Source organism: Rana temporaria, chromosome 5 (assembly GCF_905171775.1).
Source record: "Rana temporaria chromosome 5, aRanTem1.1, whole genome shotgun sequence".
NCBI classification, from domain to species: domain Eukaryota; kingdom Metazoa; phylum Chordata; class Amphibia; order Anura; family Ranidae; genus Rana; species Rana temporaria.
In genome coordinates, this window is record NC_053493.1 from 220,797,493 (window position 1) to 220,822,908 (window position 25,416).

General features: G+C 39.0%; 1 protein-coding gene across 2 annotated transcripts in view; it reads right to left on the reverse strand.

The window, feature by feature from the left end:
- CDH12 (cadherin 12) overlaps positions 1-25,416 on the reverse strand; it is a 1,098,816-nt gene that overhangs the window by 336,280 nt on the left and 737,120 nt on the right. For both annotated transcript variants that reach the window (XM_040353560.1, XM_040353563.1), the window contains 2 exons: positions 16,097-16,202; positions 1,649-2,061 (listed from right to left, as the gene is read on the reverse strand). In XM_040353560.1, coding sequence (XP_040209494.1) covers positions 1,649-1,975 — 327 coding nt within the window. In that variant the 5' untranslated portion in view covers positions 1,976-2,061; positions 16,097-16,202. The remainder of the gene's footprint in view (positions 1-1,648; positions 2,062-16,096; positions 16,203-25,416) is intronic.

Below are 25,416 nucleotides of genomic sequence, written 5' to 3' on the forward strand. Positions count from 1 at the left end.
CACTACTTTATAGAAGCCATGGGATTTATACACTGCACCAATAATCAAGCTAACACGCCTAAAAAACAGCTGTATGCATTTTGTAATAATTGACCATAGTATTAATTTGTTGTAAACACCAGTGGTTCTACATGCACATTTAACCATGGAGCAAAAGTTAATGACTTCATGGCTTCACTCACTATTTTGAAATGAAGAGCAATTTCCTTATTTTTGGGATATGTAATAAAATGAAAAATGAATGTTGCCTTTTCTAATACAGCTCTACTTTGTTTAGCACCCTTGTGTGTGCTAGATGTAAACAGGTTAGTTACAATAGGAAAATTGGCTTGTCTGAGAGCCAGGCCTGCCTTGTGAATCTGGGTTAGGGTTTAGTGACTCCTGGGTGGAGTTACTCTTCTGACAGCTCTCTCTGGTACTTCCCCCTGGTCTGGAAGTTGGTAAAAACTTCCAGAGCTAGACGGTGGGAGTGAGGAGGGGCTGGCATGCATATTTATGAAGACCTTGACCAATCACCAGCAAAAAGGGGCTGGAAGTAGGGTGTTGGAGGCCCTTGATAGTGCCCCCTAGCCTGGGGGGTGACCTTGGGTCTGAAACTCAGGTGCTTAAAGGATCCCCCCTTCTTGAAGGCACATGAGCAAGGAGAGAGGACAGAATTAGCAGGTCAGCATGTCTGAAAGATCTCCTGAGAGTCAGCTGGGTGGGCTGGTGACTGTCAGTCTGGAGGACCTTGGAGAGAGTATCAGTCTGGAGGACTGTGGGGAGAAGTTAGCCTGGAGGGCTAGTGAAAGGGGCAGCTGCAGCCAGGTGGGTTGGCAGTGCCTGAAGAGATGGTGCTGGAACCAGTAGCCACAGGAGAGAATAAACTTTTGCTATACAACTAAGGAGCCTTGGGTTCCTGCCTACAAAGGGCTATTGCTTTTAAATCTGAGTGCTTTTGTCAGAGCTTCACACGTGTCCCAGCTGAGCTCTGCAAGCAAGTGAGTGCTGGAGGAAGATGTGGAGTGTATATAGAGACTGCAAATAGGAAAAGTTGCCCCTGAAGTTGTTCAGAAGTCAAGTGGGCATCCCATACTTTTTAATCCATATCCAAGTTATTATCACTTAATAAATAACAAAAACAAGTCACAGACTGTTCTTTGACTCTGAGTGCCTGTGGAAATTTGGTGTGCTTGGCTATGCAGGGTGGGGGATCCCAATTCATCTGCAGCCCTTAAAGGGCTACACTACAGTAAAGTAACAACTTACCTAAAGAGACAAATTATAAAATGTACATTACACTTGTAAATGTATAGAGTATATGCATATGTAGAGATTACAGTGGGCTGGACATACAATATAAGCCATGTGCATAACAAATGTTTTAGACAAATAGACAAATACAGTACATACATAATAATATGATAGATACATTGATAGATAGATAGATAGACAGACAGACAGACAGACAGACAGACAGACAGACAGATAGACAGATAGATAGATAGATAGATAGATAGATAGATAGATAGATAGATAGATAGATAGATAGATAGATAGATAGATAGATAGATAGATAGATAGATAGATAGATAATGTACTAATGAATAATAGCTAACGAGCAGTGCATTTCTCAGTTAGGTAATAATAAACAAAAGAGGTACAATACCTTTCCCACATATTGTGGTTCAGATCCCATATATTCTTCAAGCACAAAGAATTGATTCCATACCCATCCACGCTTAACTCTCTGTGCAAATGTTCTCCTGCCCGACATCGTGATAATAACATTTTCCTTTTGCTTGAATGCTGAAGTTTGTGGTGGTTGCTGTGAATGCAGTGGCGTTAAGAGACCTCCATCAAACAGGAACCAAAGAAGCAGCGATAAGCAGTTCCTTGTAAGCATTGGAAATGCTGTCCCTACAGCTCCGTAGTTAAAACTCCAACACTTGTAGAACTGTAGGATCCAGCTTGAACTGTGCTTGTTCCTCACCATAAAACTCTTACTGTTGCAAAACACACATAAAAAGTATTTCCTTCGGTGACACGCTTGTCATCTTATTGATATTCACCAACGGTTTTCTGTAATTACACACACCAAACAAATATTAAGTTGTGCAGTTCCTAATTATATTAACATTTAGACAATGACAAATAACATTTGTTTTTAAATAGTATGAATGACAGAAGCTTTAAATAAACAAAAAAATATTATTATAATTATTAAAAATAAATAATTAAATAAGTTAAAATGCAGCCAACATAAAAGGAAGCATTGAAGCTAAATAATGTGCATGTCTTTGAATGCGTGGGAGATCCCATGTGGACTACACAGTCTTAATATCTCTGCTAGAAACAGAATATTTATGAACATGTCTAGCTGGGACTTCACTGTTTAGAATCATAATAAAAAAAAGGTTTACGGTAACTAATGAGCGGTGTATTATTTAACACAAGCTAAGTCTGTGCTTTGTGCTATCTTTGAAAAGATAGACATGCCTGCATTTCACTCTGAGACTTTTATGTAGCTAAGAGCTTGTTGTAAACAGTGAATGTAGTTCTCGTAGAAATCATCATCATTAAAACATCAGTTTGGCTTTAAAATAAACAGCATTTTAATGAAAGTGTTTAAAAGAAGAGAGACATAAATCTATGCATGTCACTCAGGTTAGTATTTAATAACTACATTGTTGTATTATCTGAGTCATGTATGAATTCTTATTCGTTCCCGCTATAGGCAAGTTTACATATAAGTTCCAGTTCTATAAAGTGGCCAAGTGCAGATATAGATTTCTTTAGAAGCCACAATACAGTGGTGAACAATTTGTGGGGCTTAACAGGCAGTGCACATCATTAGAAATCCCACACACTAATAAAAAAAAAAGTGAAATTTGTTGAAAATAATTCTCGTTCCACTACATCAGTGAGCCTAAACCGTTCCAGGAGAATTCTTGTAATCCAAAGCACTCGCATATCAAAGCGAGTTTCCCCATAGAAGTCAATGGAAACAAAGATAATTAGTTCCGCATTGACTTCTATTGCATTTAATACCGCAGGGATTGGGGGGTGCCGGAGATACCTGGAGAGACTCAGAAATACTCAGAGACGGTTCAGATGCAGTCGGAAACTCTTGTAAAAGCTCAGAAACACTCGGGAACAGAGTATTTCCAAGTGTTTACGAGTATTTCCAAATATTTCCGAATGGCTCCAAACCGTTCTGAGTGTCACCGTTTGGCCAAATGTGGTACTGCACACCGCAGAGGCTTGAATTTGCAAACCGAGTCAGGATTTAAAAAAAAAGTTGCTCGTCTTAAAAAAAGCTTGTAAACTGCATTGATCGTAAACCAAGGTTCCACTCTACTGGGGAAACCTGATGTAAAGGGGGACTCTATTGCGAACACTTGATGTAAAGGGGGAGTCTACTCAGGACACTTGACGAAAAGGGGACTCTGTCGGAGACACTTGATTTCAAGGGGATGTCTACTGGGGACACCTGATGCAGAGCGTAATTCTACTGGGGAACCTGATGTAAAGGGGACTCTTTTGGGAACACCTGATGGAAAGGGGGGCTTTACTGGGGACACTTGAAGTAAAGGGAGACTCTATTGAGGACACCTGATGTAAAGGGGGACTCTACTGGGGACACCTGATGTAAAGAGGGACTCAATTGTGCACACTTGATGTAAAGGGGGACTTTATTGGGAATGCCTAATGTAAAGGGGGACTCTATTAGGGACACCAGATGTAAAGGGGGACTTTATTGAGGACACTTGATGTAAAGTGGTGTCTACTTGAGATGCCTGATGTGAAGGGGGACTCTATTGGGGATAACTGATGTAAAAGGGTACTGTACTGGGGACTCCATCTGGTGGGGGTGCAATTCATAATCTTCACCCTGGGTCCTGTATGACCTTGTCCTGGCAGTGCAGTACTAACAGAAGCCTGGTATTTGGCTTCTGTAGTATTGTGTTAGGCCTGTGAGGCTACACCCTTCCACCTCACTTCAGGGCGCGTCATGCACACCTATGCAGGGTTTTTACAAAAGCCTGGGGCTTCCATAGCGCTGGGCCTGTGACGCTGTGCCCTTTCAACTCAGGGTGCATTCTGACACATGGCTTTTACAGAAACCTGACAAACAAATTCCAGGCTTCCCTAGCATTACACCTACACAGCTGCACCTTTTCAAGTTTGTGCACACACCAGCACAGGCTCCTGTAAATCCAGGAGGGTGGCCAGGCAGGGGAGAGCTAGGATATGATGTTGCTTACATCATATTGTTATATCACTGCCACTCCAAAATCTGCTCCACTCCCACCAGGCGCTAGCAGGTAAGGGCAGACTAAATGTCTGAAAAACAATAATAATAAATAGTAATAATAATTATGATGCTATTGCATAGTCCAGACAAAACAAGTTGCATTAAAACTTTATTTTTTTCTTAATGAGAGGGTCATTACAACATTTTATGACAGTAGGATATTTATTATAATATTGTATACCTTTCTTTGTCTTATATCCCTACACCCACAGGGCATCAATTATAACAGATAATTTTACTACATCTCACAAAAAATTGTAAATTGATGTACTGTGGGTATAGTGATATAAGGCAAAGAAAGGTATGGTATATAATATTATAATAAAGAAGTTAATTTTTAGTAATGCTCCTTTTTTAATGAAAAAAATTGATACAGTTTAAGTCTTAGTAAAGAATTTTTCCACAGTTTGGACTATTTACTTTCATATTTATTGTCTCTAGTTCATATATTTTCATTGGGTAACAAAGTCCTCCGCACCAGACCCATGATGCTTTTAATCCAGTCCAGTTCTGGGTGAAATCCCTTTCTCCCAGTTATTTTCACCCTGTCTCATGCACCACTTACGGATATTGCAAGCAGCCATGATTACACACACAGGTCACAATCATAAAACCTACCCTGGGAAATGTGATGGGGCAGTTATGATTACTATGCACAAATATTTCTAAGGAGATTGTAATTGTAATAATCTGTTTACTCTAATGTCCTGAAAAAAGAGATGTGGCCACAATATAAGGGTGGAAAAAAGAGATTTAATCTTGTATTACTGAAAGGGTCCTTTATTGTTAGAGCAGGTAGTGGTATTAGCTTAGAGTGTTGACAAATTAAAAAAAATATGTGGATATCTACCTCAAGGATCAAAATATACATATAATATAAAATATATTCAGTGAAATTCACACAATTTCATTCCTGCATATCAGTTCTGACTTCGGGGGCGATTTCAGAGACATCTGTGCAAATTTCTGCTCAGATCTCAATGGAAATTGCACCCCGAAATCAACAAATGTAGTACAGAAATGATTCGGGCGCTGCCATTGCTGGCAATTTTTACAGATTTGGCATGTAATTTGACATGCCAAATTGCATCAATGTGAACCAGGGCTAAAAGAAAGGTAAAACATATTTAATAATGCTTTAAAAAACTAAGGCAGAGATTTACTAACACGGAAAAATACTAAATTTGGTGCAGCTGTGTATGGTAGCCAATCAGCTTCTAATTTCAACTTGTTCAATTAAAGCGGAGCTCCACCCAAAAATGGAACTTCCACTTTAAGGGAAGGTGACCCCCCGACATGCCACATTTGACGTGTCATTTTTTGGGGGGGGGGAGTGGAAACCCTCTTTTTAGAGGGTTCCAGCTCCCACTTCCTCCCTGGGCACCGCGGCGCCGGAAGGAAGTTCACCTCTCCCCCCTCTCTTCCAGCAATTATCTGGGATGCGTCACAGGTCACAGATGATTGCTCAACCAGTCACGTTGCACAGCGCAGCTCGCACATGCACAGTGCGTGCCCAGCTGTAAAGAAACAGCCAGGCGCCCACAGTGACAATGCCAGCACCATGGAGAGGAGGGGGAGACGAGTGGGGCTTCGTTCCCCCGCATCGCTGGACCATGGGGCAGGTAAGTGTCCTATTATTAAAAGTCAGCAGCTGCAGTATTTGTAGATTTTTTTTTAGTAGGAACTCCGCTTTAAGCTTTGACAATTAAACCTGGATGCTGATTGGTTTCTGTGCAGAGCTACACCAGATTTTGCACTCTTCAGTTTTAGTAACCCCCCCAATTGTTAGTCAAAGATTGCATGCAATATACAGTATATATAAGGCCAGTACTATACTTGGACATTTTAATTTCTTAATGGTATGAGATCTTAGTGTCTCATTAGAAACACATTGATTTTTATTAGGTATTTTACATAAGGGAATTACATTTAGTAGTATGGTAAACACATACACTCTAAACCAGTCACATTAGCTGAACTTTATAGTTATAATTGCTTCCTTGTCTACAGTGGGATGTGTGATTAATCATTCAATGGGAGCAATTATTTGCTTAATGTTCAGTCAATATATCTATCCAGCAGATATCTGATGGCTATGAAGGAAACCATTTATAAATAATTTATATTTATTGTCAATGTTGCCGCCCCTTGACATATGTTGTATGAAACTTAGATTAGGCACAAGTTCAATATTACTTTATCAAAACTGCAAGCTGTTAATGTTGCATTTTAAATTTTTAATATGCTATATCATAATGGCTCACTATTTGTAATAGTGTACCTATTCATAATAAAATTGTATAGTTGATCAGTAACAATAACTATACAATGTTACAATAAAAGACAATGGGGATTTAAATTAGAGTGTTTGATTCACCTGCAGTGAATGTTTGATGAATATCATATTCACTGCCTAATAAATATGTCCATGTAAAATTCAACTCTAGCAACTCTTTTTTTGCTTTGGATTGGGAGACTGCCAAGATTTTTGCTCTCATGTGTCTCTATTAAGGGAGATTTTTCCCTCACTTCCTGTTAGGACAGGAAGTGATATAACACCTCTCAATGGCTATACCAATACAAATAAAAACATATTTAATAGAGATTGCAATGGTTAGAATTAGAGATTCACCTATATCAGTATCATTGTTGATACCAAGCATGTGTGATAGTATCTGTACTTGCCCAAATGCTCCCCGATACCGAAACCGCTACTTTGAGGTACAATTTCCATCAAAATAAATTGGTGTAAATCGCACCGAAAATAATTGCATGCTGGAATGCGGTGTGATTCCTGTCCAAATCACATGCGATCCCCCCCCCCACCGCTCCTGTGTGTGTATAGAAAGGGATTAAAGTGCCATCTAGTGGGCAGTTTAAAAAATGTTAGAACTCACAGTACATATCTGGCCACATGCAAAATAATCTATATAGGTGTGCACCAATTATATAAATCAGGGCCTCTGGAAGTGCTCTTAGGGCTGGAGGAGATGCAGAGGCAGGCCGCATGCGATTTGAATAGGAATCCCACCACATTCCTCTTCAAATTGCATGTAATTCTTTGCAGTGTGATTTGCAAAATTTTTTGTTGTATTGATGCAAATCACACCATAAAGTATCGTTACTCAGTGTCGACAAGTACTATACTAAAAGTATCAGTACTCATATTCACCAATAAAAGAACAACATTTACAGTATGAAACCCTAGTTAGAATTTATGTTTCCATTGCCGCCTGTGTCTTTCTATCTCAGTAACAACAGCGGAAGCCAATCAGTGGGTCCGGCAAATGCGATGTCCGCCAGGACTCACCGATCATTCAGGAGAAGGGCAGAACAGAGGTCTGCCTATGAAAACAAGGCAGGTCGCCATTCTGTGAGTGGGGAATATGCTAAGCAGGAACACAGGATCTTTACATACCCCCAGTCAAAGCACCTCCCCCGCAGTTAGCAACCACTCCTAGGGAACAAATGTAATCTTTTGATCGCCCCTGATGTTAACCACTTTCCTGTGGGTGTCATTAGTACAGTAACAGTGCATATTTTTTTAGCACTGATCACTGTATTACTGGTATCACAGTGTCGCTGGTCCCCAAAAAGTGCCAAAAGTGTCAGTTAGGTGTCTGATTTGTCCATCGCAATGTCACAGTCCCACTATAAGTCACTGATCGCTGCCATTACTAGTAAAAAATAAAAATAAAATAAACCATAGTTTTTAGATGTTGTAACTTTTGTGCGAACCAATCAATATACACATATTGGGATTTTTTTTTTAACAAAAATATGTAGCAGAAAACATATTGGCCTAAATTGACGAATAAATTAGATTTTTTGCATTTTTTTATTGGGAATGTTTTATAGCATTTTTTATTTTATTTTTCAAAATTGTTGCTTCTTTTTCATACTGTACATAGAGCAAATAACACCAAAAGAAATCTCTATTTGCGGGAAATAAAGTACAGCGATGCACACCTGCTCAATTGCCAGTTAAAGTAACGCATTAGTGTTTTGCAAAAAAATGGTCTGGTCATGAAGGGGGGGGGGGAGTAAACCTTCTGAAAAGTGGTTCGATTAGTAAATTACATTTGTGGTGCATTAACTTAAAAAAAATGTTCTGTGACTTATAGTTCTTTTTTTCCTAGAAAAAAAAACTTATGTTAATAACTTCAGAGCAGGACCCTTGCTTTCTATGGGGAAGCAGTGGTTTTATTGCATAGATCTGACACATCCTCCAGTCAGACCTATAGAACTTCAATCAGCAATCTCCCTGCTGATTTGAGATCCTGGCCTTGACTCAGCAGGAACCAAGCCAGACCTCTGCAAAGGGATCCCTGCTTCCCCATAGATATCAAGTCTCCCTACTCTGTAGCATGGAGGTTGGGACACCAACTTTTCTCCTTTTTTTTTTAAAGAAAACAACTTTTTTCTGATGTACCTGGTATGCATTTAGCCAACTTAAAGGGGTTGTAAAGGTTCATGTTTTTCCAACTTAATGCATCCTATGGCTTCACACCCACAATATACATGCAGCAATAAAAAAACCCTTTAACTTTTTAACCTGCAGTACAACATTTTAACCTACAGTACAACATGTCTATATTTGATATAGTTAACACCAACATTTTCCTCTTCTCCTATTGGCAGTGCATTACCCTGTTTTTCTTCCCAACTCTTAACAATATAAAGAATGATTTTCTGTTAAAAGACTTGCATTTTTAGAACTAAACTGCAATGCTTTTAAAACATTCAGAAGTTCAGACCCAGCAATTTATAATTCATACAAATGCTAAACTTTAAGTCTCTAAGAATTATACAATGTGTGTGCATAATAATAATAAATGTTGAGTAGTTCAAGTTTTCACTAATATTAAATGTTTACTCCTTTCACCTTTATCCATTTGGTTTACACAGCATTGCCAGCATATTATTACACCTAATATGTGTATTAAACAGGCACACAAGAATTAGGCACACTTCTTATTAATTGTGAAACATTTCCAAGAATATTTTATTAGAGACAATTTTCCATTTTATGGACCCATAAGTCAGTCTAAAATGGAAACTGAGAAACACATAAGAATAAGTAGCAGTGGAACTGTGCAAAACTGATATCTGCAGGATGCACAGTAAAACTGTTTTATTATATATGCAATAAAACAATACAGCATTTAAGAATGAGCAACATGGAAAACAAAACCATAAAGTTTTATGATGCAGATCATGACAACTCAATAATAAGATCCCAATTACAAAAAAATGAATGCTATAAAACAGACAAATACAATATTAATGTTTATTCCAAAGTATTACGTTGTCAGCAGCATGCTACTCTAAACAACCCCTTTTGTAAAGTGAGATTAAGCTAAGTGCATAAGAAAACATTTTCCTGCAGTTGCATCATTAGTTTTTGGACATATAATCCAGTGAGAGCATATTTACTACAAGTACAAGCCTTGCAGGATGATTTTTGTCTCTAAAAGCATTTACAAAGCCTGTGCATCCTTTTAGTAGTGCACCAAGAGACTAATACACATCAAAGTGTACCAACCGACCTTGATTAAAATTATTGGAGCATAAACCCCTGGTCATTGCTTTCCATTTTTGCACACATTTTTGCAGTAATAAATGAAACAAGAGGTTTCTAAAATTTAAACATTTAGTTTAAGGAAAAGAGCACTAAACAGTAAAAACATGCTACTATCAGATTGTTAAAAGTGTATTGTAAAACTATAGTGTGTCAAACTACTTTCTGTTTAATGAATATATATATTATATCTACAAGGGTATGACTAGCAATATTTATGATTAGGTTTAGGTCATCAAACTTGAATAACACTTTGTTCCATGACAAATCATATTTCTGTAACACCAACATTCCTTGCAATAGCAAGCAACCTAAAAAAACAGATGCAGTAAAAGTGGAATATATATATTGCACGTGTGCAGTATATTTTGTGTATACATTTAAACATATTACCCAATCTTGCAAAGCTTGTTTGCATCAGCAAAGCCCAACAAAATTTCAGGTGTTTATTAGTAATGTGTGTGATTTGGGTTGGTTTGTCAAACAAAATTTAGAAGAGGTGACAATGTTGTTTCTTGCTAAATATGGTGCATTAAGTAAGCGTTGTCACCCTAGGACAGATAATGTGTTACTGCTGGGAATACCAGGTGAAAATTAAAAAAAGGATAAAAAAAAAAAACACAGTAACCACGTTTAAGGACGGTAAGAGGAAATATTACAATTTAGCATTTTTACTTTAACACTGTTGTTATTTTTGAAATGTTAAAGGCCAGTCAGGTTCATTTGGATTTACATGAGCAAATACTTTCTGTAGTTATAAATCCATAATCCTATTAAAAATGTCAAAAATGTAAATGATAAAATAAACAAATATTTCTAAGGAGGAGATGAGGTTAAGTCACCTAACAAAAACATAAATGGAGTTGATGCTCTCAATTTATTTTTTATTTTTTTTTGATTGTGAGACTGCACTGTTCTCTATAACTAATTGTTATTTTCTGGTCTTTGGATTTTGTATAGCAAAGTAAGTCTGTCAAGCAACCACTATTTCAAAAATATATTTTACACTATCAGAAACACACTTAAAAATTATTTATTTTACAAATTCACATAGTAATAAACACTACAGCCTGTGATCATATGGTATTTGGTGTATGAGAGTGTAGTTCTAAAATGTGTACAAGGTCAGACGTGGTTTTTCCTTTGGTTGCATGTGTTCAACATGGAGAACAGAGATAAGGTTTCTATTTGTTCTAATCATGGTTTTGAGATGAATCCACCAAATTAAAATTTGAATGCGCAAATTTATGTGTGATTTTGCTGGGTCAAAACCTTTTATAACCAAAATGCACTGCATAGTCTTTGACCATGCAGGGTAAAAACAGTAAACTTGTGGTGAGGAAAGTAAAGTTGAAGAAGGAAGAATAGCAGATTCAGGCGTGATGATAGGGAAACAGTCCTGCTCACAGTCCTGCTCCCAAGCGTAACACTTCTCTGCGCCACTCCTGCCAGAGTGGGATTAGTGTACCCGGACAGGCCTCTCTCACTGACCTGGCAGCCGGAGTATCACTCGGACAATTGTAGGATAAAGTTTTTGCCACAGACCCTCCTCGGTGAACTTGAACTTGGGGAAAAGTCTCTGCCACAGACCCTTCTCAGTGAGCCTCAGAAAGATACCTCTGCCACAGGCCCTCTCTGGATTGAATTCTTGTAGATTTTCCTCCTTATATGAGTTACGCCTGGATCCCCTTCAACTTGCCACCCAGGTACCGTCTGACAGGTGATCAATCCCTCAGTGTCGGGCTACCTCCATCCCCAGGGGTTTGTCCCGGCCCTTTTGGACCACCAGCCTCTCAATGGCGCTCTTCAGACTGACTCACCACCGAACAGCAGTACAGCTTGGGATACTCAAAGATGGGAACCCAGTCACTCACTGGGTTCCCTTCGCTGTTTAGATGCTCCGGGCCAGCATGGCCCCTGAACCAGGAACACTGCGTGGCACGCACACCCCGGCAGAATAGCCCGCAGCACAGCCAAGCTGAGACAGAGACCCTGTTTTGCACTTAACAATCTGGATCAGAGTCTAACTACACTCTGATCTTAACCTTAAATTTAATGAACAGTGCAATATTGTGGTGTGATTTTCCTTTCTTCTGGGGCTTGTAGTAAAAGTTAATAAGGGCGTGAAAGAACAATGTGCCCAAACCAGTATTAAATCACAGCATCCTTAAATCTCTTGAAGCTGATTCCCAGATAATGTAGTAGTAGTAACCCCTAGCAAGGCAGAACGTTTTTGACTAGAGGTGTTGGCAGTAGAAGCAGAGGAAGCCATTCAGAGATAGACTTGCCTGATTTTCACTTATTGCTGGATAACTTTTAAAAAGCTCAGGAAATGGACCTCACCCTAAGCTTCCCCAGGGAGGAGGTAAAAGTAATTAATTGGGTGCCCCATGAGCTGGAAGCTAATACACATTATGTCCATGGAAAAGTGGATGAGGTATGGGGACTCAGAGTAGTAGTCAATCAACTTGTTATTACACAGCCCCATTTATTGATTTGGCCCATTCACATATTTTAGGAGGACATTTTGGAAATGATAAAACTAAAGATCAGGTATTGAAATGTTTTTGTTTTTCTGGCCAATGTTACGCAAGGATCTGTAAGTGTATTGTCCATGTACATGTGAAATGGAAAGGGTCCTTAGAAATTGTAGAGCAAGGTGGGGAGCTCAATTATATAAGTATAGGAATTATGAGTATATTAGTCAAGTAAAAAAAAGTCCTACCAAAACTATTACATACATTTTAATAAGCTGTGGAAAGATAAAAACTGTCTTACTGAGCAAGCCCCCTAACTTTCATGGGACCAACAACAGTGCCTGAGGTAAATGTTGCTGGAACTCTGTCAACCATAATCAGTTTAAATATATTTTGTCATGAAACAGATGTTTTCTCAGACCTAGCTGGCTTAACCAATGTCATAAAACAATACAACAATCTTGACCTCTCTAGAGATGATTGGCAAGTCCTGCCAACTGACCAGGCTATAGCTAAAACTGCCTTTTCTACAATGGAAGTGAAATTTCAGTAAATAAGATAATAAGATTACTATTTGGCTTGCATGCAGTCTCAACTTCCTTCCAGTGGATGATAGACCATATTATTAGGTCCTTTTAAAACTATGCATCCACTTATATATTTATGTCATGGTTATCTTAAGCACAGATTTGGAGAGTTATTTACCCAAGATGCAGGCTGTATTTGATGCCACCTGTGATGCTGGTTATATGGCCAATCCCAAAAACTGTATAACTGTTAACTGGTTTCTTGGGGTAAATCATTGTAAAGGGAAGTAGAAAAGCCCCAAATCACCTAAGTCAAAGCCATACAGAATTGGCGTAGTCCACAATGATCAGCTTGACCCAAAAGGCAGAGAGCATTTGAGGGTTGAAACCAGCCCTGTGTAGATGCTTAATACCCCCATTTTACCCCCAACTTTAATTAGTGAAAATTAATGCATAATAAATTGTCTTAGGAGCAGTTTTGTTGCAACTGATAAATGGGGTGGCACACCCTAAGACCAACCTTAATAGAGAGCTGACCTCCTGGGAATGTAAATATGCCATTGTGGAGAACGAGTGTTTGGCCTTCAAGTGGGCTCCTAAGAGCCTAAAATATAAGGTGTTACGGTGGTAGTTCAGGCTTATTACAGACCACACAATAAAGAGAAATGCAAGAGTGACCCAGTGATGAAAGAAATAATTTTTCTTGCAGCAGTTTTCTCAGTAGATACATTCTAACATAGTTATTTATAGTTTGAATTCTTTTAGAAATATGAACGTGTAAACAGAATAAAGCGATGTACAGATGCACTTAAATAGTGTTAGTTGGGGAAAAAATGATGATGCAATCCAAATACCAATATAAGTCTTTTTTTAAAATTGAAACATATTTTTTTTATGCACAAACAGTTCACTGTTAATGTAAATGTGTGCCCATATCATGGAGACTAAAGTGTTCACATAATCTGAATATGCAGAAGAAGCACTTTGAATCAAGTCATAATAATTTCTATATCTATAAGCATTGTGAAGAAATTTGTTTTTAAAGTTCACAACATAGGCAATGGACTTCTGTAGGAGAGCAGTTTTTGGCAGGCTGTTGGTTTTCAAAAGTAAATAACTAGCGGTTTTTCTAAGCTGATAGAAACTGATCAAAACCCAACATTGGAGTCTTTATTGTAATCTTTGAGAATGAGAAAGCCAAAGATTGTTTGTTTTAAAGTTATTTTGGTACCTGTTAGGAATACACAAATGCCCCAGTGTCCCTTGCCTGGGCATAGGTACATTTCTTTCATAGGTTTGTTATGAGAAATTAACATTTAGAATAAATAAAATGGTGTCAATGGCCCAGATTCTCAAAAGGAGATACGACGGCGTATCTCCAGATACGCCGTCGTATCTCTGAGTCTGACCCGTCGTATCTATGCGCCTGATTCATAGAATCAGTTACGCATAGATTTCTATTAGATCCGACCGGCGTAAGTCTCTGTCGGATCTTAACTGCATATTTACGCTGGCCGCTAGGGGCATGTACGCTGATTTACGCCTAGAAATATGTAAATCAGCTAGATACGCAAATTCACGAATGTACGCCCGGCCAACGCAGTACAGATATGCCGTTTACGTTAGGCTTTTCCCGGCGTAAAGATACCCCTGCTATAGGGTGGCATACATGCGGCATAACAATGTTAAGTATGGACGTCATTCCCGCGTCGAATTTTGAAAAATGTACGTCGTTTGCGTAAGTCATCCGTGAATGGGGCTGGATGTAATTTACGCTCACGTCGAAACCAATACATCCTTGCAGCGTACTTTGGAGCAATGAACACTGGGATATTCCACGGACGGCGCATGCGCCGTTCGTGAAAAAAGGCAATCACGTCGGGTCACATAACATTTACATAAAACACGCCCCCCTGTTCCACATTTGAATTAGGTGGGCTTACGCCGACCTATTTACGCTACGCCGCCGCAACTTACGAAGCAAGTGCTTTGAGAATACTGCACTTGCCCATCTAAGTTGCGGAGGCGTAACGTAAATAGGATACGTTACGCCCGCTCAAAGATGCACCGCTGTACGTGAATCCGGGCCAATGTTTACATTTTTTGCACTTATACTGCAACAATTTTTAAAAACAGGCTATCATTCGAAGATTTAAAAAAAATATTTTCTTGAAATAATAGTTAGTCTTTAAGAAAAAATGATGTGTGTGCAGTTATTTCTTAAACACAAAGGCCTAGCAAAATACTTTCCTAAACACTACATTAACATCTCTGCATTTTGGACCAATGTGGTGTGAAAAAAAAATATTATCTTCATCTTTAGTGTAGTATTTAGCAAAACACACCTAGAGCATCACATACATGTTGCCTAAAAGCCTTACATGTTTCCTTAACCACTTGAGGTCCAGGGCATTTTTTTTATGTTTAACATACATACAAATTTGCATTTGTGCTAAAAAAACAAATTAAGATCCCAAAACAGTTACTGCATTTATTGGCGTATAACACTCACTTTTTTACTCTAAAAATAGAGGGTAAACTGTGCCTGCGTGTTTTACGCAGGGGGCTGTGGATTTTGTTTTCCTGAAACTTCCCTCTTAAAGTTAGGGTGCGTGTTATACGTCTGTGCGTGTTATACACCGATAAATACGGTATATATTTTCTGAAAGAAGAGGTCCTATGAAATAACACAATGGCAGATTACATATTTTATTTTAAACAATATTTGCATAATTGTTTATCAAAACATATTTTCTGCAGAAAATACACTAAAATGTTGATAAAAACACAATATAATACCCAGTTGTGGTAAATAGATACCAAACATGTCAAGCCTTAATAATTGAACATTCCAGTAAAATGGCAAAAAGCTACAGTACACAAAATTGTTTATAGGGACAAAAGAAAGAGAAACAGTGCCACCAACTAATTTTAGTAGCTTATTAACTCTCATAAAAACAAACTTTACAAACTTCCTGGTACCCCTATTCAAGCAAATAAAAAAAATGGAATCTGCTCCACTTTGCAGTGCTATCATCTGTGGGGTTTTTGTTCTCCGATGCCTGAGTCTAAAGAAACTTTTGGAAAGAACACTATGGCGTATCCTAAATTCCCAAGTGTGCAGCCCTTAATTTGTACATGCCTATATAACCAAGCAACCAGGAACACACAAGAAACCTCATTAAATAGAAATATGGAAAATTCCAATGCTAACCTGTTTTTGAAGGTGCATAGTCCAGGGCTGTTATCCTAAGTTTTGTTTAATTTCTTAGTAACTGACTTGGAACAAGCATGTTCATATCAGGTGTCCTGACAATAACCTGAAAAACAGAAAAAGAGAGAAAGGTAACAATGACTGCTATGGAGCTGACATAATTACAAATTTGAAAAAAGTCAGCAGTGGCAGCTCTTATATTTATAGTCTGACATGTTCCTTTTATAATAAACCTAAACCTCTCTATTGGTCAGCGAGTCCACCATTCAAAAACAGGGAAAATCCTGGGGGTAGGTGTTAGGTGGTAAGCCTAACCTCTATAGAAAAAATTGTGAGTTGCATATAGCCAAAGCTACTACATTAGATTTGGGTACCAAGGGCCAGATCCACATACAGCGGGCGCAACTTAATTTTTGGGATTTAAGTTACACCGCCGCAAAATTTCTACCTAAGTGCCCGATCCACAAAGCACTTACCTAGAAATTTTCAGCGGTGTAACTTAAATCCGTCCTGCGCAAGGCGTGCCCAATCTAATGGGGCGAGTCCCATTTAAATTAGGCATGCTCCCGCGCCCGACGTACTGCGCATGCTCCCGACGTGATTTTCCAGACGTGCTTTGCGCGAAGTTACGTTGCGCCGAGTTTTGTGAATCGCGCCGGGTAAAAAAAGTTGCGTCGGAAAAAAAAAAATTAAAAACAAATTTGACAGCGTCGCGGGAAAGAAGGGTCTACTTTTACATGGTGTACTAACTTTACACTTTGTAAAAGCAGCCCTAATTTTGCTTTTGCAAACTAACAACTTACGGAGACTTCACGAAGGGAAACCGCTTCGTGGATCTCCGTAAGTGCTAATTTGCATACCCGACGCGGAATTTCGACGAGAAATGCCCCCAGCGGCGGCCGAGGTACTGCATCCTAAGATCCGACAGTGTAAAACTATTACACCTGCCGGATCTCTGAATCAGCCACATAGTTAGAAACAGGGATACGACGGCGTATCAGCAGATACGCCTGCGTATCCCTTTTGAGGATCTGGCCCCAAGAGCTTGGCACAGTTAATGTTAGGGAAGAGATTTCAGTGCTAAAACTATATTTTTTAATGTTAGCTCCTATTTCCCTGTCATGTAACCTATCCCTGGCACTTAAGGCCTCATACAGACGACCGAACATGTCTGCTGAAACTGGTCCGCTGACCAGTTTCAGCAGACATGTTCGGTCGTGTGTACAGCCGACCGGACAGGTTTCCAGCTGGCATTTGTCCACCCGACCGTTTTCGAGCGGACACATGTTTCTTAGCATGCTAAGAAACATGTCCGCTGGAATCCTGTCCGTCGGACATGTTCGGTCGTCTGTACAGACTCACCGTACATGTCCGAGCGGCCGCCATCCCTCGCATGTGTCGAATCACTTTGACGCATGCGTGGAAGCATTGACCTTCCAGCATCGCACACGTAGGCGCGTCATCATCGCGGCGACGGCGCGGACACGTCACCGCGCTGTCTGTCCGCGTGGATTTCTGTCTGATGGTGTGTACAACCATCAGACAGAAATCTCCGAGGGGACATGTCAGCTGAAAACGGTCCGGCGGACCGTTTTTAGCGGACTGTCCCCTCGTCTGTACGAGGCCTAACACTTATCCCTATTTTTTCCCTTCACTCAAAACTCCACCCCTTCATGTCATGGGATAATTAATACTTTTGTAACAACAACGTGTCAAGTTTTGGTATGCACCCCTTTGTGCAACAATAGCTTTAAAACAAATCTGTACATATTTGTCAATTTGCCCATTATATTGCCATACCTTTTAGCAGGGCATTGACCCGTATTTTGATCACTGTGCTAGTTTATTTTTACTTGGCTGGGACAAAAACCACACCATTTTATGTTAATTTTAGACATGTAAGAAATGTGAGCACCCATTAATGCACCAAATGCGTAAAAAAGCGTCAATGGCATTATAAAAACTGCTTGCATGATGCCCCCCCTGTATTGCTTTTTTATTCTATGGATTTTTGGGTTATCATTTTTGCTATTAACACATCTCAAACATACTGTAAACACCATAGTGGCATTTGTGATGCACTTGCATTGAGTTTGCAGTGCATTTACATTGACATCAATCAAAGCGTTCAGGTATCTGCAAAGCTTGGCAAACGACAAATGTCAAGGCAATTTTGAAGACAAGCAACATGACACTATTTTGACACAATCATGTAAACAACACTGGGTGCTGCAATGTACACAAGTTTGACATTTGTGAAGCTTCAAAAATGCTCACCAAACACCTGCTTTTAAAGCTAGTGTAAACCTAGCCGAAATAGGCTTACAAAACATAAAGCATCAGCTACGAACGATCAGCTGTTATTAAAGAGTTGTGATTTTCCAACATCATTTAGCATACCTAGTGTGGTTCATTATAAAAGGATAACTTACACACTAAATTGGAATATTTAAGAAAGTGTCTTAGTAGGTCTAAGGTATCTCTTGCCTTACAGTCCAAATTTACAAAATGTTTAAACTATACAGTAAACCTTTTGATTTTTCAGTGTTATATCAGAAGGTGTGCCACAATATATTCCTGAGTTCTTTTAATTCTTCTTTGAAAGTTCTGAGTTGGAAAGTTCAGCCCCTTTCAGATTTCACCCACACTCCAATTTTAGCACCTCAACTACCATCTTTGCTAGAGGACTTTATGAGCAATAGTACACCACACTGAGACAAGGGTGCTCCTCCTCTGTATCTTAACCTTCACTTTATACTGTCAACGTCTGCACCAGAAAAGTGGACAAAATACCGAAACATTTTAAAGATTTAAGACTTTTAAAGATTGGCAGAGTCACAATGTTTTTTTTTATTATATATCTTCGACCCCTTTCACACTGGCACCACTCCGCGTTAGTGGTAAAGCGGCGCTAGTTTTAGCGGCTCTTTACCGTCATTTAAGTTGTGCTTTTTGGCCACTAGCAGGGTGCTTTTAACCCTCACTAGCGGCTGAAGAAAGGGTTAAATGCACAAGAAATGCACCACTGCCGAATCACTTTGCAGGTGCTTCGGCAGCGGAGGTCATTCATTTCAATAGGCAGGGGCGGTTGAAGGGCCGCTCCTAAGGCTCCAAAGATGCTGCTTGCAGGACTTTTTCTAACATCCTGCAAGAGCACCGCCCCAGTGTGGAAGCACTCAGGCTTTCACACTGGGGCTGCAGGGGAGGTGTTTTCCAGGTGCTTTGCATGCATTATTTTGAGCCCTTTAGCACCTAAAAAATGCCTCAGTGTCTTATCTTCCTACCTATCATAACTGTCACCTCCTTTCACCCTCTTTTGATCGCCTTTCTCCCCCACCATTGGAACTTAAGTTACCCACACATGGATAAAAAATGTTTCCAGTTTAGCAAGGACTGGCTGAGATTTGATTCATGCATGGACAGGGGATGGATCTACTTGGGTACAACCAACCTGTCCATTTCTGTACATTCAATTACTGCTCATTGTGTTCTGCCAGCCAGGAAAGCTTTTTATGCCCCCCACCGGCAGAACACAATAGCACTGCGGGAGGCATTCCCCTATCAATACTGACTGATGTCAGTGTTGATGGGAGAATCAAGCAATTTTCTTTCCTTCCACCACCACCATGTGTGTGTGTGTGTGTGTGTGTGTGTGTGTGTGTGTGTGTGTCCTTTTACAGGGTGAGGATTTAAAAAAGGATGTCTCCTTGTTTCCAATATTTATTGTAAAAACACAAATCAATACTGTTTTGTACCATGATGCATGCACAGTGCCACGAATTACATATAAGAAAGATATTTTCAAAAGGACTGTGTTATAAACTGTACCTATAGTTTACAATTATAATGCATGTGATGCAATTTCCAAATCAGCTTCTATCAGTACTGTGCTTCTCTACTCAAATAACTCATGTGTATACTGATAAAAGAGGAATGCAAAACCAAACTAGAACTATGATTTTCTATCAGTATTAGATGTATGAGAGCTCTGTCCCTAAATACAATTCTTAGAAAATGAGTAAAGCATAGTATACATTATTAGAAAATTGGACATACATTTCCCTATTTTTACATTTTCTGTTCATTATTACACTGCTTTCAAAAGCCGATTTCAACGGTTCAAAATTTTTTTCTGAAGGGCGATGCTAGATATTCTATGTACAGTAATTTGATTTTATGTAATCTATTTGCAAATAAAGGGTCACACACACACACACATTATACCACTTGCAATTCTACACTAGAAAGTAGCTACCAACGTAAAACTTTTTCCCGTCATTAAAAAAAATGTACCATTAATGGTATTCTCGTTTTCAGCATGGTATTAACATTCAGTGAAAAACTGACTATTGTTTGTCTGATTTTCTAATAATATGTGCAAGGCTTAAAGTAATGCACACAATTAGTGACTGGAATTTTTTACAGTGTTATGACAAATGCAATGTGCGTTGGAAAGCAATAGTCCTTTAAACAGTTGCCGAATGGGCTATATCCAAAGTCCGGCTACAGTGTGGTGGGCTAGTTCTGGGAGAGCACCACACTGGAATGTCCGTGACCGTGGCATCACCGATCTGGGCACAGGGCCAATTACAGAGGCCTTTTACCACGTGATCACTTTGTCCTCCTATAAGGGTTTATCAGGTAATTAATCAGAAACCAAATATGAGAAGAAATTAAAGGGAATATAAAGTTATGAGGTTTTTCTCCCTAATAAATTTAGTCTCTCTCTTCATTGGACAGATTTATGGCAGTGGGAGCCATTGTCAATCAAATCCTGTGACATGGGAGCGTGGGGCAAAGTCCCGCTGTTTGCATGAATGGATGCAGCAGAGTTGATCGGGAGCGAGCACGCATGAGTGTCACATGGAAAAGAGGGGCCTGGAGCTCCGGCAGAGCACCCCAGAAGAAGAGGATAGGGGCTCCTCTGTGCAAAAGCATCGCACAGAGCAAGTAAGCATGCATATATTTGTTATATTAATACAAAAAAATAAGCTTTAGAATCACTTTAACTGGCTATCATACCAGATTTTTGTTGTAATATTAATATATATGTGTAGGTATGTATGGCACAATATATTGTATAACATTACCATATTGACCAGGAATTCAGTTAACTGTCCAAGCCAGCTGAGTTCTAACATATCAAAGGTACATAAGACCCTTAGATGTGTTAATATTATGCAAGACTACCTAGGTGTGTGAGGTATGGCCTGTTAACCTCAAAGGGTACATTGTTTACATACATAAGGAAGTATTTATTGATGGTAATTAGACTTGAGGGGGTATTCATTCATGGGAAACATTTGGTTGGGGTCATTATCTGTCACTCTGAACGACAGGATGTCGATCAAAGATGGCCAATCAAATTGCTCAGCTATTCAGTGGATAGGGAATATAAATCTAGAGGTCAATCTTGTTACTCAGAATATTCTCTGTATATTCTCTGAATATGAAGGCACTTGTCTAGGAAAAGATGAGACTTTGAATTACTCTGTTGGATTTGTATCATCTGTGGAATTTGGACTTTGTTCTGTATTGGAAATCAAATAAATGCACTCTCTGGAGAACTTGAGGTTGCTGCGGATATGATAGTCATCATACTAATACCTAAATATCAATTATCTAACCGGACTCCACTATATATGACTTCACTACAGCTTTGTAGACTGGAAAGCTGCAGCTGAACCACTATTGATCTAAAGCTCTAGTTAGTATTATTCTTCTTTCGACTTCTTTAGTATTGTTATCTAGAATATAATTATTAATCGCAAGGATACTCTATAATGTTATTAAAGATCTAAAACAGACAGGAATAAATCATTTGCAAAACACACTTCTCAGAATAAAGGAAAGCATGCTTATTTCTTGTTTATGAAGGGTAAGGTATATAACACCTTGCAGTTCTGGTTGTGGCTAAACAAAAGAGAACGGCTGAACTATATTAAACCACTTTAAAATAATGAAAAACACTTTAGAAGGCTTAGTTTTTGATTTCTTAAAATGATGGCTAATGAACTGAAAGTTACTCTTCAGCATATGCCTAACATTTCTCTGATCACTCAAGTCCAATAGCAGACAACAGATGGAGTTGCTAATAAGGAGGGTGAGGAATTAAACCGAAAACATATTTTCTAATCCCACACCATGTCCTGAGGAAACAGAGATGGTTAGTTGTTTACTTTCATTTATTTTCCCTTGTCTGAATTTTTAATGAAAAGAGTAGTTAGCATACTATTCTTCATATAATGAAAGAACAGCTTTCTTATTTAATCATAGCTTATGAATGCAGCAAGATGACAGATGACAATTAAAAAAATGCACCTGAACAAGATACTTTGTAATAAATATAGTAACTATGCAAAGTGACTTTAACCTCTTGCCGCCTGCGCACTGTAGCTTTAGTGCTTTAGTGTGGGCTGGCTGTGCAGAATCACATGTATATATATATATATATATATATATATATATATATATATATATATATATATATATATATATATGCGATTCTGCTTTTCCAGATAGGAGGCACGCTTGGGTCACAGCACATGCTGATCACCAGGTCCCGGCCGATGATTGACCCCTGGTACCCAGTGATTGGCTCTGATCTTCCATGAACACAGCTCTATGAGTGTAAACAACACAGAGCTGTGCTCAGTGACCGGGGATCACGTTGTTTTTTCATTCCTTGCTAAGCAGGGAATGAAAACAACTAGATCTCCAGTAAAGGCAGCACACAGTATACACTGTAAAAGCTAAAGTGGTTAAAAAAAATGTTAAAAGTGTGCTATTAAAAAAAAAATGTCATGTTGCCCATTAATTCTGTCATTTCCAGATTTAAAAATAAGCAAGGACTCTTGTTGTGACTTGGTTAACAAGACAATGTCTTGTTCCTGTTTCCTACATCAGCTCTAGCTTCTTCAGCATTTAAAGACTACTTTTAGAATTCAGGAGGCCTAGCGGATCGGTTTTATTCTACAAATCAAAAAATAAATCAAGCAAGACTCTAAATGTCAATGCAAAGGAGAACAAATGTTGTTGATTTATTGTCACCTGCATAGGCCAACATGATGAAGTTTATGGTGTTATAAAAAAAATGTATATTGCTTTCAGTAGGTGATACTGTAGTTAACTGAGTGGCAACAGGCCCTGTATTTATACACATATGATCTGTTTAAAATAGGTATTTTACAAGGTCAATGTACACTTTAAATATCCTTTTCAATAAAACACTACAGAGAACTAATTTACCATTTTACCAAACAAAACACACAGATAGCATCAGGGTGAGGAGAAAATTCTGGACAGCCACAATCAAAATCAATGCCTTTATTAAAAAGAGATAATGATCCAAAAAATGCAAGCCACAGCAAACAACTGAATACAGGAGCTATGAATAAGCACTTTTGAAGGTGTGAAATGCGTCAGTCCTGTATTCCGTTGTTTGCTGTGGCTTGCATTTTTTGGATTATTACCTCTTTTTAATAAAGGTATTGATTATGAGTGCAACTGTCCAGAATTTTCTCCTCACCCAATTTCCTATGCTTAGTCTGCACCTGCTGTTCCTATTCTGAGAGTTACATTTCCAGACACCCTTCCTAGAGGGGCATCCCTCTTCACTTTGCGCCTGGACTTTAAACAGATAGCACCACTCTGGGTGCAATATCACATCTATTTAGGTTTATTAAGACAGTAAACAACTCACATTTGAAAGATAAGGGAAGTGCTTGTCATACCCACAAGGGTCGGAATGGGTGATGTCTCACGGAGATGTAGACAGTCCAAGGAAAGGTAGTCTTATGCTAGAATTATTGGTATTGCTACGGTCACAGTCATTTATCACAGTGATAATCTGACATGTGTGGTGCAATTACTGTTTACATATGTGTGCGGGACTGTTGCATGCACTCACCTTTGTGTGGGAGAATGGGGGGATGGAAGTGGGACAGGGAGGGGTTCTTTATTTTTTTTATTTTACTGATATATATGAGGTATATTAGACCCCAGATTGATCTTCTGCCCTTAAAAGCTGTAGATCAAACCAAGATTGGTTTGTTCTGTGTAATTGGAAAACAATAAGTGCAGCGCTAAGATTGATATTGAGTGAAAAAATGTTGCCAAAAATCACATATCATTGGAAGTGTGAACAACAGAGGACTGTGAGGAATGTGAATGGGAATTCACTCAGCATGGGGGCAATGCTTTTAATGAGTCCATGTGTGTGTAACCAAACAAATGAATGGAAACACTGACCAGGTGCAATGAACAATGAAAAGTTCAATGAACAAATGAAAACAGTTCATAGGTATGCTTCCCAGTGGAAGGATAAAACACTTCAAACGTAATGCTGGTTTAAATAAAGAATGTAGCAGTCATGGCTTGTCTGTAGCAATCTTCAGAAAATCATATAAAGAGGGTGGATACTCTTACCAACTAAGGTGGACTTGCATGTTAGTACTAACATCAAGTCGGATACAGCATGGTGGTCACAGCGGACCCTGGGCTCTGTGCGGATGGATCTGTGGGATGGTCTCTCCAGCTGGAACGATGGAACCGATCTCTTCAGATACCTCTCTTAGGAACAGACACCCAAATGAACAGGGCTGATGACTCATGGAACAGCACAGCATGTGAGGAAGGGAAAAAAAATTTTGCTCCAATGGTGCAGGTCAAAAAAAACCGTGAAGGCTTTATTTGTAAAAAATATAACAATAAAATCACGTGAATAGTTATAAAAGGCAGTATGGGGTACTGAACATATTACCCTAATAATATGGGTAATATGTTCAGTACCCCATACTGCCTTTTATAACTATTCACGTGATTTTATTGTTATATTTTTTACAAATAAAGCCTTCACGGTTTTTTTTGACCTGCACCATTGGAGCAAAAAATGTTTTCCCTTCCTCACATGCTGTGCTGTTCCATGAGTCATCAGCCCTGTTCATTTGGGTGTCTGTTCCTAAGAGAGGTATCTGAAGAGATCGGTTCCATCGTTCCAGCTGGAGAGACCATCCCACAGATCCATCCGCACAGAGCCCAGGGTCCGCTGTGACCACCATGCTGTATCCGACTTGATGTTAGTACTAACATGCAAGTCCACCTTAGTTGGTAAGAGTATCCACCCTCTTTATATGATTTTCTGAAGATTGCTACAGACAAGCCATGACTGCTACATTCTTTATTTAAACCAGCATTACGTTTGAAGTGTTTTATCCTTCCACTGGGAAGCATACCTATGAACTGTTTTCATTTGTTCATTGAACTTTTCATTGTTCATTGCACCTGGTCAGTGTTTCCATTCATTTGTTTGGTTACACACA